Below are 19,144 nucleotides of genomic sequence, written 5' to 3' on the forward strand. Positions count from 1 at the left end.
TGTGTAATACATTTCGAGGGACAAAATACTCCCAGCGAGCTAAAGGGAGTAGTTGTTTGATTAAGTTTCATTCCGTAGACAATGTAAAAATTATCGATCAACAGACAAAAATAGTTCCAACAACCTATACACATTCAACTTTAATGTTTCTTCGCAGTTTATTGATATCAGGATTGTCAAGAAATAAAACAAGGTAATCGGCCAATTTGTGATTTTACTTAGCAGAAAAGCTACGAACTCTTTTGTATAAAATACAATTCGGTATCAAAGCAAGTGATCACTTTATTGAAATTTACTTTGTGATTGTATCTCACAACATTAACACTAGAATGTAAAATAATCAATTCAAAATCCCTTGAACCATTATTTACATGATCACTCGAATATAAATTTCATTTCCATCATTTTGAGTCTAATCGTTTTATTTTTCTTGGAAAATGTTGAATACATTTTTATTTTTGGCAAACATTTGGAAGAATAAAATACTTCAGAGTTTATTGCTATAGACTATTCATTGACAACTTCACAGATAATTTTACTTGCAATCTAAATCTATCATAATCTATAATTTATTATTTTGAAAAAAGAATTGGATAAAAAGAGTGATCTCATTTTAAATGGTAAATTTACCATGTCTGAAAATGAATAATTATCTGTGTGACTGTCATGATTTCTTGGTCTATAACGCAATATATAATGTATGATTAAACCATTCGGTTTAATAGGACTAGACCATGTAATACGTATACTGCCCGGACCATTAGAGGATGCATAAATTGAAGATACAGGAATGTTATCAGATTCAACTGGAAATAGGGAAAAAACCAAAAAAACAATAAAATAGTCTTAGTGATTAATTAGTAATTTTATTATGTTGTAACTTCAATCGTAGTTGACTCATTTTCACCATCTGATTAACTGTTTTTTCTACGACTGAACAAAATCTATTTACAATGGCATTTATTTAGCTCCAGGACTAATGTATTCTTTAAAAGCTCCGTGTTATTCACCTATAGCCTTGCCGTGATGAGTCTGCATACGAGGCTTGTGGAAGCCTTGTATGATTTATCACTGTAAGAACAAACACTGGCGTGACTATTAAAATATCATTTTAATACTGTAAATTACTTTGTACTTATTCAGACAAATAATTATGAGATTCTATTCATGTACATTTTCTATATATGTGTGGCTGTCCGTATATGTCCGACTTATCAATGATTTATTTGAACTAAGAAAACTATCTCAATAAGGTACACTACAATTAACTTCCACATCAATCCACTAGCTACATCGTTGAGTGGCAAATGAACACACACAGCACGTAACGACTGATCACTACATAAATTCACACAACATAACTCCAAACTTCCTACAATCTTTGTACTTTAGATACATGTGATATGCTGAATTAATTGATTCGGAATAAATCTCTTTCAAACACATCTTGTATACAACACAATATACTACTGTTATCAGAATTTGTTATATAAAGGGATCAGTCTACGAAATACAGGGATCACATGCTATTAGAGTCAGATGCTCTTACAATACAGAGAAGTAAATGAATCAGTTATCATAAACAGAGGGGAATTCATAAGAAATATACTATGAAAGAGTGATCGAAAAAACGTACCATGAGGATTTACACGATTTATTACGGTAGATCTTGGACTGCATAGTTCATACTCACAGGCTGCCCATTGATGTTGAAGTTGATCAAGATGAACAATAATTCCAGATTTCTTATTAAACCAAGGTGGTGGATAGTTACATTTTGCTTTTAATGGTTTTTCATGAGAAATTGAATCGTACTCCTAAAGTATCAAAAAGTGAAGACAAATGAAACACACCATACTATTTAAAAAGTTATTAGTAGAAATTTGTAAATGTACACTATAAATGGAAACTTGTTGCAATTAAAAATAAAACTATTGTTTGCTTATGCAGAATAGATGAAATGTGGCTAGGAGTGTAATTCAGAGCGCGCGTTTTGTCCTATTTGAGACTAGTCAGCTAGATGTGCCTGAATCCCAGAGTCGTTATTCGCTTGTTTTAATTGTAACCACCAATCGAACATTCGAACGGATAAAATAACTTTATAAAGACCAAGCAAAATGATAGACTAAAATCAGTATTTTTTTATCTCACCATATTTTGTTACTAATTAACAAGGATAATATACATTTATTTTAAAGAAAACGTAGAACGCATCAAAAGTTTCTGTCTAAAGAGAATAAAGGAAGAGATAGAAAAGATTTAAACAATGACCAATTTTTAACTTACTAAACAAGCTTGTATTTCAACAAGCACTCTTGTAAATGGTGACAATCCTGTTAAATATTTTACGTTCTCATTAACTGATTGAATACAAGTTTTCTGAGGATTCGTTTGGAAATATGAAATATCTTTGAAATAAGTTGAAAAGTTTTTTTGTACAATGAGACCTACTGTACCAGATTTGAGTGAAAAATTTTCATCCACTATAAAAAATAACAAAGAAAAGTTAACGAACAGATAAAATAATTTAAGGTGAATAAAACTTAAAACATGATTGAAAAGTAAGAAAATGAACCGATTTCATATGCGTGATTATTTTTGGAAAGATAGGAATTAACGCTAACCCATGACGAATAAATACCATCAAAATGAAAGTTGAGTTGTAGAACAATACCTGAGTTAAACAGGAACTAAATGAAGGAGTAAGCTGGTTTATAGGACAAAAGTTTAATATCGGCGTATGAACGATTGCGCTTGACTATCCAAATTATTGACAGTTATGTTAAAAAAAGATATAAGAATATAGGGTACATTTTGTACGTCAACTAATTATCATTTTACATGTGTGCTCATACAAGATTTGTACGTGACACGATGACCAAATGGTATTTCTCTTTATACTCTACATTATCAAACATTTTGCATTAGATTGTTCAATTGAATAACTGAGAGAAACTGGACGGTATATATTTAAGGGAACTTGAATAAAATTAAGCAATTACAGAGGTCAGTAGTCAGTCATAATAAATATCTGTTAACTGAAGTTATCACACATCAACACAACGTAATGAAATTAACAAGATAAAACAACAAAAACATCGAAACAACTGTAATATTATTGATGTTGAGAAGTACTAAACATAAAGAATATGATTTCAGAAGGAATGAAAAGGTATGTATGGAGGGATATTGGAACTCACATTTTAGAAGATGTGAATGTATCTTCTCCGTCATTGATTTTAAGTCACATCACTCAACGTTTACAGTTACTGATCACGATTAATCATGAGTACTCCAAAAAGGCAATTTGGATGTATGTTTTGGATAATTAGTTATTATTTGGACTGGTGTCATGTTTGGTAATGCCAACCTTGATGAAAACCTATTTCTATTGTGGTCTTGGTTTATATGTCAAATCATTTGGAGTCTGGGCAAATAATATGGCCTAATGAGTAGCCATGATTCGGATACACTATATCATTTTGTTTATCTATCGACTAGCACATAATCCATTGATTTTACCAACCTAAAAGTTCCGCTCATAATTCATAAAAAAACCTCTATAACATAGTGATACCACCTAAAAGAACACCTCCTTTAGCAACGCGTGTGAAAACTAAATTTAAAATTTAAAATCCCTAAGTATATAATGTTTACAGCATATACATGAAAGCATTACCAATATTTACTGGCAAAAGGTTCCCAGAATCATCTGTCATCCATCTGCTCACAGACGAAGGCCAATAATTTTCGTTTGAAGACGAAATTGTCTGTATACTAAAAATATTACAATAAACAAGATATATATACATACATGCCAACTACTGTTTTGACTTTGACCACGCTAAGACTATGCTCAACAGCCGAGAAACAAATTCAGTAACTCATCTATAGGTTATTTCAATCCTACATACGGAGCGCATGGTGAGGTTTAGTAAGTTGTGGTATTTATAACTCGATGGGCGTAAAACTAGCGGTTTTCGATTTGTAACACGCATTAATCCAACTAATATTTTGTACATCGTAAAGTAACAATAATTGTTGATTTACAAGTGTAGAGCCTAATGAAGAGATTACACAAAAAGACGATAAATATTACTGTATATTAGAGAAAAGCCTGATGAGAATCTAATTGAAAATAATACTGTTTAGTTATATGCTGTTTTAGGTTACAATATATAGTGTTTTAGTATTTTAAAAACACATTGGGATCCCAATGCATCGAAGGCACTCGATGGGCTCCTGAAGTTTAAAGACCGTGTCACAGAAGCAAAACTATCCTTGGGATTTATAAATGACTGTATATAGACAGACAGATATACTGAAACATAATGAAAATCATTGCACTGAAACGAAATTTATCTTAATCCTAGAACCCTTTTATACGACATGCATTCAACCAAATAGATTCACTAAAAAGACACACTATCGGTTTAGAAAGGAAAACTTCCATTATTATTCCGAATATCTTGTCGAATGAGTCAATGTCTCAAAAACTGGAAATTAGCATTTTAGTTATTGAGACATAGATATATGAATGTCCTGTATTGGACAAAACATTATTAAGTGTTTCTAAGAAATTAAGAAATTCCATGATATAATGAACAAATATCAATGTACGAAAGACAACGTTATTTTACTGAGAGTTTAATAACGAATACAATAAGTGCAAACAATGCTGAACAGAGATTTATAAAGCATCAACAAATTGTACACCAATAAGATACATATCATGGACAGATACCTTTTTGCATGTTAGATATTTTCCATAGCTAGAACACTTAGTTTGATGTTAAATTATTAAACTTTGTGATAAAATAATCATAATCACTCTATCAAAGCTCAAAGAACAAGAAAGTTGTGACAATTAATTTTCTGTTACTTTTATATGTCTTCAGAAAAATAGACTAAATAAATCAGCAAATATGAAAATCAAACACTTCTTTTATATTTGACCAAGCAGAAAAAAGAACGTAACACACTAACTTTGAAAGTTGTTCAATTTCATGCAAGTTAGGACAAGATGAACAAGAATCACAGTAACCCCTTTCAAAATTAATATGATCTGTGTGCCTGATTGGTAAATTTGTATCCCAACCCGAGTGGATCCAGTTAGGTTCTAAAACGAACAATTAAATATGGAAAGAATAATGACTATCAATGCGATTCAAATTTAGACTATGATAAAAAAGCAAGTCTAAAGTTGATTGATGCAACTAAATTGAACAAGATAAATAACGAAATTCTCGATAATAGGACAAAAGTATGTACGGTGGATTATTGTTTATAGATATACATATATACTCACTGTGTATACAGAAATCCTGTGTCAAATAATCAGATGGATTATCTTCAAGAATACGAATCCATATCAAATAAGTATCAATGATCCCACTTGGTTTCGCTGGTGGCATCCACGTCAAACGAAGTGAATTTTTATTGACAGGTTCCAACCACGGATACTGGGGAGGAGATGGATCTGTAAATATATATAGACAATAACTTTAATAAATAAGGTGATAACGCATCCCTCTGGCAAGTTCGATGTAAGTCTCATGTTAAAAATTGTATGATTATCGAGAAGTTTTGTGGTGTGTTCGTAATCTAACAAATATGTTTATTGATATTGGAAATTCTACACACAGACATTCATTAGATTATTGAATAACTACTAGTTTAGTTCATTCAAAATTACTGATCAAGCAAACATTTAAAATGATGTGTAATGTATTATGATTACCGTTTCCGATGTCGTGGCATAATTCGAGGTTGCTGAACAAACTAGTCAGTCTGCTTCTACAGCTTTATTTTCTTTTTTACGTTGGCTAAGTAATCTCGTTCTGTCACAATAAGTAGTAAGTAAAAGTATTTCGCAGCCATAGCAAACAGCCATATATCAGTGGCAGACATTAGTAGTTAGCTCAAGTACACAACCTTGACAAATCAGTTATGTTTCAAAATCACACACCTCTAAAAAACTGCCTGCTTGTCTGCAATTTGGTCGGATAAACAAGCAGAATGAAATATTATGATGTACAACTTTTCAATAACAATCATATTTAAGATTTGAGACAAATTATATGCACGCCTTAATAACATCAAATTACCATTAAAGACATCGTAACTAATACAACATTAAGAACGTAATCTTAAGTCCCTTCTTAATGAGCAGCTGAAAGAATTGATTTGATTTCATATTCTTGGTACTGTGAAGCGTTTTTTACAATAACACGAACCATAACGATAAGATTTTGAGTGGATAGGGGACGTTTTGGAACACTATACATCACGATTAGCACAAATGATGCAATTTTGAAATTTAATTATATAGTTTAAAATGTAATCTTTACCACGAAAACTACGCTTAAAATAAACATCGCTAACTCCATGGAGTCTCGCAGGACAGTCTACATTAAAATATATGTAGCTTTCACACAATGTCAAACTACAACTCCAATCATCATGAACTTATAGTGAAACTATATATTATGTATAACGTGTTTGATGAACATGAAAATATTCAACAAACTTCACAATGAATGACTAGTCGCGGCATTTTCGAAATTGGTGATGTCTTACAAAACGAAGGTATGTTGTTTCTGGTCAGCGTATTTATATCTCGCACGAATCACAAGAAACAGATAATGAACAAAATGACCAAACGATAACCCATTTGGTTAGTCAAAAACAGATTGTTTTAAAAAGATTAGTACAAGGGTATGTACAGTATGTTTGGTGAACAAGCATGATCATGAACTTAATTTTAAACATAGCTTACTACTATCAAAATTAATAATTGACTTATGAAATATGATGCATCCCATGGGTTAGATTCAAGTAATTATATTTGGTTACAGTACACTTGACTAGATAAGTGAACATATTTTGAATTGGGTTGACAGTCAAGTTAAGAAATACATAAGATCAGACTCATTAAAATTTCATTAGTTTGTTAGTATCAGAAAATTATAAACCCATAAGACTCAGAGATTTTCTTCGTTTAGGCACAACAACATTACAGCACCAACAAAGCGTGAATGTGAACGAAAGTTTCGCATTATCAGAAGTCGATTGGATATGATAGTCTGAATATAGGTTTATACAAGCCCCGATACAAACTTATTCATTAGACTGAGAGTAAAGATTACAGAATTTCAATTCAATACCTGAAGAGTAACATGAAAATCATAAGGATTAAGAGTTCTAGAATCGAAACTAAGAATAATAAAAAGTTCAAATGTGTGATTCATGAACTACGGATACCCGATTTTATGGTAACTCTCTGACCCATCTTCTACATGAAAAGCGTTTATTTCAAAATTAAATTTTTAGATACCTGTTAAGAGTATATACACAAACATACATGTATGTTTAAGAAAGTGATATATGCCCTAACTTACTGATCGATAATGTTGTGAAGTAAACCAAATTACTAACAGCGCCAGTTCGTTTCAGAGGGAATTTCATCTCCACGTAGACAACATAACGCGTAGCAGATTCCAATTTAAATAAAGTTAATCCACAATATAATTCTAAATGAGGAAGTTCTGGAATATTGTCTCCAGGATTTGAATCACATGATGCTGTTAACATACGCCATCTGTAAAAAAAAGTCATGATTAGTATAGTTTTTAATCTAACTTTTATCAATCTAGTGTGCATTTTATGTTAATATACACAGTGTTATATCTGGAAGAGAATAAATGAATGGTAAGCGTTAGGAATTACTTGTGGACTAATATTACACGAATATTCTCATCGTATGACTGTTGAGTAACTATATTACATGTATATTCATATTCCCTTCATTATAAGCTTTTATTTAACCTATTAACTAATATCATACGATTTACTATTCTTGAGATATTCCCAATTTATCAGTAACAGTTTCTCGCAATCGCAGTCACTTATGGCTTGATCTTGTACAAGTGTTACTTTCTGTTTAATGCTGTGATGTGGTCTGATTTTGCTTGTATGTAAACCAAGTGTGTTTGAAATATAGGATTCGTATAGTGGAGGCTGAGATTGGAGTTATGGGCTTAACAGGCAGGGATAAGAGGAAAAAGGACCAGTCGGAACTCTAGGCTGTCCGTACTGGTGTATGGATCATTAGTTGGGTCGTATAAGTCAGCGTATCTAAATTGGCAATCATATTTCGCGATAATCGTATAAGCTATGGGCATAACGTACAGAAAGTTTATGTAAAAGTTTACCATACCTATCGAGAAATTTGATATATTTATTGTGATAGAATAATGTACTTTGAAAAGGTTACTTGAGCTATTTAGTAATCACTTACTAACTATTCTAAAAAATAATATTTTAATCACAAAAAGGCAGGCACATGCAGTATACGTGGAAATAATTGACACTTACTAAAAAGAATTTTGGAATAAAAACAAACAACTTACGAATTCTTATCGTAGGCTCTTCGGTCTTTGACAATATTTGGAATATCTTTAGGGCTAAAAATGAAAAGCCAAGTTATTTAGTAATTCAATGAATAAAATGTATGTATGTATGTATGTATGATGATTAGCAACAGAAAACGTATAGTCTTTTCTTCATTGAAAAATATGTAGATTAACAGAGTTTTATGTAAGTATATGTGATTATTTTGATCTAAACTTATAAAAACTTCATTATTAAACTGAACGCTTATATAACAAAAAACAATAAAAACTTGATATTTCGGATATCTAATCCCGATTAAAATATTCAGCGAATAGCAAACAATTTAAATATTTCATCATACCGAGAGTGTAGCACCAATGAAAACTGATGAGATAGTCTTTCCTGTTAAGCCATTCGGAATTACTTTACATGGAAATATTACTCAACCTCAAAAAAACAAAAGAATCAATGACTGAGGTTTTTAACTTACGCTGGCTGATAGAAAAGATACATTAAAACAAGTTCATCCACATAGCTAGAATTTAAACCATGTGAAAAGTTAGCATTCATAGATGTATCCGCAAACTGGATGGTAGACGGATAGGGCCATATAACACGAACACTATGTGAACTAAGACCACTAAGTTTTATGTCGAATTTACGCCAATTACCTAAGTGTATAATCATAATTAAAAAGTAGAATTAATAAGTGAGCATATTGATTTTTAACAGTTTAAGGTAATCATATCATATAAATTTTCCAAATTTCTCTTATATAAACAGAATGTTTCGGGGTTAACTGAGTTTGTACTTAAAGAAAAGCTGTTATAGCTACTAAAATTTTCGTATAACTAAACATTTCCTTCATCATACTAAGGTTTGAAGCCAAGATATTTCACTGTGGAAATATCATGACGAAATACACAACACAAATTAACGTAATTAATCACTTATTGGTTGTTTTAATCTTCCCACTGACGCTTAGAACTGAAATTGATCAGTTTTAGATCAACATATTTTTCTATACTGTTGCGAAACAGGGATAATAAAGGCAAAGTATCTATGAAGACTACAGAAAGTTGACCGCAATGACTTCCAAATAGTTTTTGTGGAATAATTAGGTAAAAAATAACAAAAAAACTTGATAAGTAGAGAGTGTAACACTAGGTGTAACCGAGAATCATTTGATCCCTTGAAACGCAAGCTTAGTGCTTGAATATCAAAAGATAATCTAGAGTGAATGTTACACAATGATTTCCACGAGGTTCATTCTTTGAAAATGAGTTAGACTCTCAGTCACTACCTCAAGAATTTATGTTCTTGTTAATAATTTTGCCTGAGGGCGGCAGACAGATATTTAATAACACAGCATCAGTGGAATTGGAGGAGAGAATCTTGTCTTTGGCGAAAACCATCACAAAAGTAAATTTGTACCTTACAGTGTCTAAACATTTCAGTGAACTAGTTGATCATTACGCATACTGTCTTGTATATGATGTGAAGTTTTATAAATAGTTTTCATAGTGGCAACAACACTAACATGTTACCTGGATCTTAGTAAGATGAATGGATTTGAAATTGTGAATGGTTTGTTGAGTGTCCACGTGCACGTAATAATATGTTCTCATCAACACTAGTAAATTGTTGATAAAATAACGTAATACATTTTTTATTCTGTGAAAGTTCACTTTCAAAATACCTTCGTTTGCGAATATTCATTTTCCATTGAGTTTAAATTTACTACAAATGACGATATATCAATAAATCACAAGTAAAACAACAGTCTATATATAACGACGTTATGAAATATCTGACCGAACGCCTACCTAGGTGTTTAAAAAGCTGTATTAGAAAAGTGGTTATTTAAAAAAGTTTAGAAAGAAGAAAAGGAATGTGAGAACGTGTTAAAGGTATCAGCTAATAAAATTACATTACATATTTAAACCTACAATAAGCTAAATCTCCATTTGTAATTGTTATCATTTCACGTTCGGCTTGTGTAAGTGTGATATTATTTCCCTCTAATTTGATTTTATTAGAGTCGAACAGTTCAAAAATCTTCTCAGGACACAATTGCCGATTCTGAGTGATACGGATTAAACCATTGGATAAAATTTGTAGACCATCATCATTATTATTAGCATCGTTTGTTACAGACCAAAGATCACGTAAATTGTCATTTCCAAATAATTCAAAAACGATTCTATGAGTGAATAAATAAAGTTTTAAACAACTAAATAAGAATTAACACATAAATATTGATTTCATGTAAAGGCAATATTAAACCTGTTTATCAGTATTATTATGAACGACAACTGAATAACGGTGGCTTCATATAGATTGATTATGGACTCTAAGGCTTGGAAGTAAAAATGATACATTATTCTTCATACCTTCTCATATTTATTTCAAAAATTCTCTTTCTCTGATCCATTCAAAATAATGACAACCTAAACCTGACCATAACTTTTGAGACAGACAGCCAACCACTTATATGTTTTTTATACATAGATCATGTTTATAGTTTCATAAAAGATTATATTTTTATATATTAACCATAGCCAATACATAAGCTGTATGATAATTTCTAAAAATCCAATGCCACTGACTTACCAAAGACAGATTTTATGTATTCATATGTCGGACACACCACTTTTCTGTTACTGACTCCCTGTTCGGACCGAAATATGTGGAAATGAATTTGAACCTGATGCCTGATGTTCAAACACTACTCATTTTCATATGAAGCATAAATATATATTACAATAACAATTTTAATGAGTTCCCTTCAGACATACTGTTACTGTTGAAATCGTTTTTCATGGATACAACAACAGACAGCTTCGCTTGTACTTATCTTACTTAACTTTCAATCATTCACGATTAAAATCACAAATAGTAATAATGCTTTTACTGAATTAACGATTGTGACGAAAAATTTTAATTCTATGAAATCATCTCCACTTATTAAAATGAGATATCATTGGGAGTTTTCGTTACGAGGTTTTCAGTTGACATGTGAAGTTAAAATCTTTTGCCATTAACTTTTTCATATATTCTCCACGTTTATACCAAAAAATGGACTACTGCCTGTTAGGTTTAACACTAAGAAATAAAGCAAATATAAACAAATATGTGAGCACAACTTACGGGTGATTGGAAATATTTCCCCCTATTTGACCAATAGAACGAACGTGTCGTAGAAAATTTAGATTATTAAGAACAGAAGAGCGTACTATACGCAGACTATGATGTATCACTCTTAGATTTGCAAATGCCCTGTCCAATAAGAGAGCCACAATTTCTGTAAATACCGAAAAAAAGATACTACACTGTAATATTAAATACTGTAACATGTGTGCAGTGTTATTGTGCGATTACTGATTGATTGGAAGTACTTCCCTCTAGTAAAAGTTAGGGTAAATAACATTCGAACAAGCAAACTCTACTGTACATTATTCTCCTTCTCTAGGATAAACGATGAGTATTTGTTGTTAATTCGTCACTTCAAATATAACTACTTAATCTAAACTCGCCTCTACTTAACATAAAACCACACATACTCAATATTATATTACAAGAATTAAGAAGAGCCTTTTCACCTTAGTTCACACCAAGTTTATTTACTAACATGAAAATAGTAACTCTACTGACGCATTGTATGAAAACACGAACAAAGCCTTGATGACGGATATAAATCTCTTTTTACTGAAGAACACCATATATCATCAGAAACATGCTAACAGTATTATATCTTATATACTAGCGTTTCAATCTTTCAAATATAATACGGTTACTGATATGTTAAGATAAATATTTGCGAATCTAATAATGTGTAGTATGGTTTCCAGGTTATAACTTCGTAGTTACTTTTTTATGCTCGAATACAAGCGAAATAAATGATTTTGATGCTGTATTTGAAGACACATTTCCACACAACACGAGCTCTATATTTTAAAAAGTAATTCAGCAGCTGAAAGATTTAAACGTGTTTACAGACACTGGTATTTACTATCTTTGATTACAACGAATTTTAACTAGGTTACACAATAACTTGTAATCACTTGATATTTCGATATTATGCAATTTAGTAACCACCAGCATAGCCATAAAGCAGTAAACTATATTAAAGATATCCTAAACAGCGATAATAGCCAGAATAGGATGAGGCAAAGCAACAACTGTACGGATAGATAGTCGATAAGATAGATCAAGTAAAGATAACCAATTTATCTGTGTATGGTGACACTGATCTTTCAATTAAAAATTCTACTGCCTAATAAGTACGTGAACTGTGCAACTGTTTTCGGTGAGATTTCAGAAGAACCAATGAAATTGGTAAAATAAAAAAAACTCATTTTAATTGGGCCAAATGTTTTAATGCAAGGTGTAAAGACTCCAAGGGTGATATGCAGCCAAAACAACCGTACCTTGCCTATGTTAATTAAAACATCAAACGCGTACGGCCTATTATGACTTTTGACTGGGGATTTAATGTCCGCATGATCATCGGTAAGCTGAATTTGAGAAAAAATATATGCACAAGATACAAGCAAATAATGAAATGAGGCAGATAAAGAGCCTAATTATTTACAATTCCCAGTGACGTTTCAAACAGTGGAAACGAAGATAGAACAAGTGCAACACCGCAAATGGAAAGTATTTGAAATTAGAACAAGATCGAAGTACCCTAAATTTCTTAAAATTACGTGTTTTCAACCCCTCCTTTTCGTCTTTATTGGACAAAATAATATTTAAATTATATGAACTAACTCGAATGTCACTAAATATCATTCCTTATAAGTGTGCAACAGCTGGATATATTATTCATCCCGTAATGAAAATTAAATCTATTTGTATCACACAAAACAATAGCTTTTACATCACTTACCAGGTTGACCTTCTTGAATACTAAGGTAAATAGCTTTAGCCGAATAACAACCAGCCAGAGTATCAAGTACTTTCAAACTATGTATTAAAAATTCACGACAATCTATAAAAGCAATTCCAAATATTAACAATAATCAAATTGCAATTCTTAATAGTTTTCTAGCAATTTAATAACGAATAGAACAATTAATCTTCATTGTTTGAATAAAATTAAACAAACGAAATATCCCTATGGAAAATACACAAAGATGCCGGTTAAAAAAAGGCATATGATTATAATGATTTGGTACAGCAAAGTCGGAAATATACAGTTGTTGATTGATGATAAAATGGAATTAAACGACTATTTTCATAAATATTTGAATGAATTTTTCTATTTAAAAAATCACTAAAAGAAAGATTATAACTGTGACTGGACTATAATAAGAATTAGGTTAGATAAAACAGGTATTTACGCAGAAAATGAAAAAAAGTTTCAATTAACTACAATGCAATATATGCAGCGAAAAACTATAAATTATCATGAACATGTTGGCAAAACAAAATGTAATTTACTCGATTAGATAGAGTCAAAATCAACGTAAAGTCTAGACTTTTTATGTTGTTAATACAAAAACGCCGGACCAGCTCAGTTGACAGGACGTTACAGTGACGATCTAAACGTCTCAAATCTGATCCCCGGTTCCGGCAGGCGAGCATCAATTTCGTGTAATGGCAAATCAGAATTTTAGGCGATCAGCTTTCACCGCCCAAGTCTCAGGTCTGAACCCCGCCCCGTCTACTTCCGTTTGGGAAACCAGGTAGTAACATTGGTGCTAGCGCTTGGAGTGTGGCCCATATCCAAGTACCTGCTAAATGAGTTTATTTTGTACCAATATATCGTAAATACATTAAGAATAGGATCATTTTGTTTAAATAAGGTGACAGTCCATGTCATTTCGTAAAGAAAGTGGTCCAATGATTATTATTATGATTAGTATCATTATTCTTATAAACCAAAACTGTAAATTTTCAATTAATAACATGTTGGTACATTCAATCAACAGAAAGTCTCACATCTTTGAACATTATTGTTATATGTGGTTAAGGTCAAAAATTGTTCATTGTGATGACGGTAATTAGTATTGTAAAGTAAAACTGATAATCTCACGTTTAAGTTCACACTGATCTCCACATGGGTAACAAAGACCGGTTTTAGATGACTTCTTATAACCCACAGGACAATTTGAAAGGCAAGATCCATTGAAAATAGTGAAATCCGAGTCTATTTTAGCCATGATATCCCGTGGAAATGAATGATTTGAAAAACTATTCGCGTGATGATCTGACATATTTGGTAAATCAGCATAAGTTAAATTGGGAAATTGAGTTAAGCACTGATATTCTGTGACGCATCTTCGATTAAGATACTGCAAGTAGAAATGATAAAAGATTCTAACGGAACGTAACTGACGACAAATGAGCGCAAACGAGAATTCAGAATGCAAAAAACAAAATAATTTTAAACATGTAAACATTTAGTTCGACTTTTCAGAAGATTAATGAACTGAAAATTTCTCAGAAATGGTGAGATTCTATCACAAGTTTTTTTACAATTAGACAACATTAAACAAATAGGCAAAGGTAGGTATTTCATCTGTTCCGCTCTGAAACACGAGTGTAAGTCTACATCAACCCAGAGAGGTGAAGTTGGAAGTAATGGAGAAACTTTTCCAATTAGTACGATAGATACAAAACCTTTAATATTATCGCCAATCCCGTACCTATGATGTCGGAAAGGTTAGACATTAAACGGTAAAGGGAGTACTATATGCGAGCTAACTCAATGCTTAAGGAACAACAAGTAAACGTGCATGGTAACACTTCAACGCAACCAACAACGAAAGCAAGAGGAGATACAAATTGACTCTACAACGGTATTCCTAACACATACCAATCTATGGTGGTTTGATTACGTCGCTGCATTTCTTTCATTCCACAACAGTTAGTTGTGCGACGACGCCTTAAAGCTCAAGATCTCCTATTCGAAGAGGTTTCATAACTTCATATGGGTTCGACTGTGCTGCCTCTGTGGAAACCCTAGCATTTAGTCCTGAAACAATTTAGAGACAGTGAAAATTAGGGAACGAATTACCTAATATAGGTGTTTATCTACCCATGTAACCACGAATTACATCAACATAATAAGAGCAAAACAACATCAAAAGACAGTGAAGTAAAAAGCATAATAATGCCGATTGTCTTAGCAGACTATATATAAGAAAGACAAAAGAAGCAAATGAAATAATAAGATCGAAACTACAAATACTACTGGAATCAAACTCATGAACTTTCGGATATAGAGAAGAGGAGTTTGATTTTTTTTACCAGTATATCAGGATAATTTTTTTAACTACAGTTTTCTAGTGACATTATGATCAACTTTTAGAGTAACAGCGGAACTCACTCCCAACGTGGATTACTAAATGGCCAGATGGGGGCATGCTTTATTTATTCACCAGTTACACCATATATGAAACTAAAACATTATATTAACGTGCAAATTGAGAGGCAGCTGAAAGTATATAAATGTTCGGTGTACATACTGGTTAGAAAAATTAGAATGAATCGTTTTTGTATGCCGGCTGATAAAAGAGACTCAATAATTACTATAAAACAGAATTAATTCAACTCAATGAGTAATTGACACATTTTGGACCACTATATTTAATCTAGACTTACTTGATGTACACTGAACACATATATTATTTTGAAAATGAAGCAAGTTTAAGCAGTTCAACCCACTCAATAAAAAAATCAAGTAAAATAGCATAATTAGTAATCACTTGAAACTAAGTGAACTCGGTTATCAACAAAAGATCATCTGGAAGTAATTAAAAGGTCATATGAGATTTAAAACTGGATGAGAACCTACCTTGAAAGTTCCGCCTGGACATTGTGAGACGCATCGGTTTTCGTGCATAACGTTCTTACACGCAACGCACATACTTGGGCCGTCACCGTAACATCCAGCAAGACATTCTGGATGACAGCATTTATGAGGACGTTTCATTGTACAAGTCAAATTAAGAAGTGTGCAGTTTAAAGGGCATACTAGGAAACAAGTAAGAATATGGAATTATAACCAGTTAAAAACTTGATCAATAGAACCATACATTTTATTTTTGTTACACATCGAGCAGTAAAACAGAAATAGATGCCATTTTAATGATATGGGTCGAGGGTAAATAATTCAACAGTTAGAACATTTCCAATACCGTACGTTAAACAACAGCTGAAACGAAAAGACCAAGTTTTTTTGCAAACCATTACCATTTTCATTCATACAATAACTTAGCAGCTTATATCTGTGAATCAGTGACCTGGTTAGTTGTAAACTAAAACGCTTGTTTTCGTCTTGAAACACTTAGACACAACTCGATACAACTTAAAGAAATGTTGGATTTTATGCGATCGTATCAATATACTAATAAAACTGAACGAATGTTAAGTAACTTGTGCGATGATCTGTCTTGTCAAAATAATTTGTAGTTTCCTACTTTTATTATTTCGTTCTGAAGCTAGTTAAAACATTTTTCCGCGAGGATTTTTTTGAATATTCGCACCATCTCTTTTCAGATGGATAAAAGGCGCTCCTTACGATTCTTGAATCGAGAATGAAGAAAACAGTCGATGCAGTTGTAATGAAAATATCAACACAATCTGACAACTATAGAATCTTTTTTGCTGCATCTACGCCAATTCTATAAATAATCTTAATATTAGGGAGATAGGTTGTAAATTTGATAAATTCTGAAAGTCAATATAAAATATATCACGAGATAGTCCACCTTGATTACTGAAACAAAAACCAACCACAATATCCTGTGTCACTTCAACAGTAAATACCAGACTATTTAAAGAGGAAATATCAAGGACTCGGAATACCGAAATTTTTCCAAGCGGCACGGTCTATATGACCTAGCCTGAGCATTTCTAAGGATAGATGTAGCATCTTGTATAATTGTGTCAGTTTTATTCGACCGTAAACTTATTTAAGCAAGAACATTAAGATATGAATCATACAAAGCAGTTCTGAAAAGTAGACACAAAGATACAAAAAACAAAATATTTATTAACCGAAAACTACTTAGACAAAACTTGTCCAAGAAGTTATTGTTACTGTTTTTAAGTAATCAGGCAAAATACAAAAAGAAAACAAGGTTGTTAAGTCATTAGTTTGAAACTGGTCCATACCTAATTACACATGAAGTTAATCCACTAGCACTATCTCCATGATCCCGTCCAGAGAGCCAACATGAGCAGAATCTTATTATACAGTGTAAATATTGTTTTTATTTGAAGTTATATAACATAACGAAAGATTTATTTATTGTTTCAACCAGTACTAGTGGTCGTGAAGAAACTGAAATGATGAATACTTGGATATATCCAGGCATGTCTGAGTCACAAAAGTAGGTGTTTTGGAATGAATCCGCATGTTGAGAATCCACCTTCACCACATACAAATACAGGTTGTTAAACAATGGGAATAATAACTGGGGTAAGGGCCAGATACAAGATTTCTTACGAAAACAAGGGTGGACGCCTTAAAGTTATTAAAATATCACCATTAATATACGATGAAAACCCCATTACAGAAAAATGACATGATTTCGAGCTGAATTGTTAAACCATTAGATAATGGTCAACACAAGATATTGATAAGCGGAACTCTCAGTTCAACAGCTGTTAGTTTGGTGGATATTAAACACAGCATAAATATTTTAGTGGTGACAGGGCACACAAATGGTAATATGATATACCCCCTCAGACTAAATCATTTTAAGCATATTTGAAAATTAATATTTAGGTATCAAAATGACTTCACCAAAGAATTAACGACTGTAAAAATACAATACTTAAAAAACACAATGGTTATTTACTCGATTGACACTCATTCATTGACCAACAATGTCCATCAGTGGGAGAAATATCTCTTAATAAGGGGCTCCAAAGTCCTATTGCTGAAAGCCGACCAGTACTTTGTGAAGCCACAGAGCAACCAGATGAACAGGTATTTGGACACAATCCATTTTTAACGATCTTAACCGAAGACACGTCCCCATTTTGACCCTGAAGGATTACATCCCAGTCAATAGTCCTTACATAGCACAGTTGTGGATTACTGTCTATACGTACTCCACCTTGCTGAATCACTCGGAGGGAAAAAAGACCGATATTCTTTGAAGGAAATAGAAAAGAAAAAGGCATTAGAACAAATTAGGAGTGATATTTATAACGCGACGTATAGGCAAGATAAGGTTTCTTTACATTGACTTGAAGAAGTATTTTATACAACACGATATGGATAAACCTTAAACCGTAAGTATAGAAACAGGCAGGAAGAATCCTATTCGAACAAACGGGTAGTATCAAACACGTGCATTCAACCAAAATAAAGAATATATAACGCTTAAAAATGAGGCAACCTATAGGTACGAGATGTTTGACAAAGGCAGGTGTATAAAAAAAATAGGCTAAAAATGCTTGTATGTACGTATTAAATCAACTAGAAAATAAGTGTTGTCCTTCTATAGAAGAAACGTCAAGATTGGAATTTCGGAATAGAAATCCCCATAATTATGCTATTTAAGTTACGGAACAGAACACATAGAAATAACAAACAGTAAGATTTCTTGAGTTTTGACAGAACGAAGCCGAAGACAAAAGTTCAAATACCTTGAGTGATGTACTTTTAATGACAACGGCATAACCGAACACCAGTGTTTGTCCTCTGATCAAAGTAAGGTTTGGCAATAGATTGGATAGATCATCTGGTCCTTCAACATCGTACACAAGCAGACTTCCAGTTATTTCC

At 32.2% G+C, this 19,144-nt stretch overlaps 1 protein-coding gene across 1 annotated transcript in view; it reads right to left on the minus strand.

The window, feature by feature from the left end:
• Positions 1-18,228, minus strand: part of Smp_009990 (tyrosine kinase) — a gene marked incomplete at its 5' end in the record, with an annotated part of 33,645 nt that extends 15,417 nt beyond the window's left edge. The window contains 15 exons of the mRNA XM_018799257.1: positions 631-806; positions 1,637-1,817; positions 2,287-2,483; positions 3,680-3,777; positions 4,987-5,119; positions 5,309-5,479; positions 7,434-7,600; positions 8,412-8,465; positions 8,885-9,065; positions 10,344-10,597; positions 11,545-11,698; positions 13,286-13,387; positions 14,435-14,693; positions 16,199-16,377; positions 18,210-18,228. Of these exons, the coding sequence (XP_018651064.1) occupies positions 631-806; positions 1,637-1,817; positions 2,287-2,483; positions 3,680-3,777; positions 4,987-5,119; positions 5,309-5,479; positions 7,434-7,600; positions 8,412-8,465; positions 8,885-9,065; positions 10,344-10,597; positions 11,545-11,698; positions 13,286-13,387; positions 14,435-14,693; positions 16,199-16,377; positions 18,210-18,228 (2,325 nt within the window). The remainder of the gene's footprint in view (positions 1-630; positions 807-1,636; positions 1,818-2,286; positions 2,484-3,679; positions 3,778-4,986; positions 5,120-5,308; positions 5,480-7,433; positions 7,601-8,411; positions 8,466-8,884; positions 9,066-10,343; positions 10,598-11,544; positions 11,699-13,285; positions 13,388-14,434; positions 14,694-16,198; positions 16,378-18,209) is intronic.
• Between the last annotated feature and the right edge of the window lie 916 nt (positions 18,229-19,144).

Source organism: Schistosoma mansoni, chromosome 3, assembly GCF_000237925.1.
Source record: "Schistosoma mansoni strain Puerto Rico chromosome 3, complete genome".
NCBI lineage: Eukaryota > Metazoa > Platyhelminthes > Trematoda > Strigeidida > Schistosomatidae > Schistosoma > Schistosoma mansoni.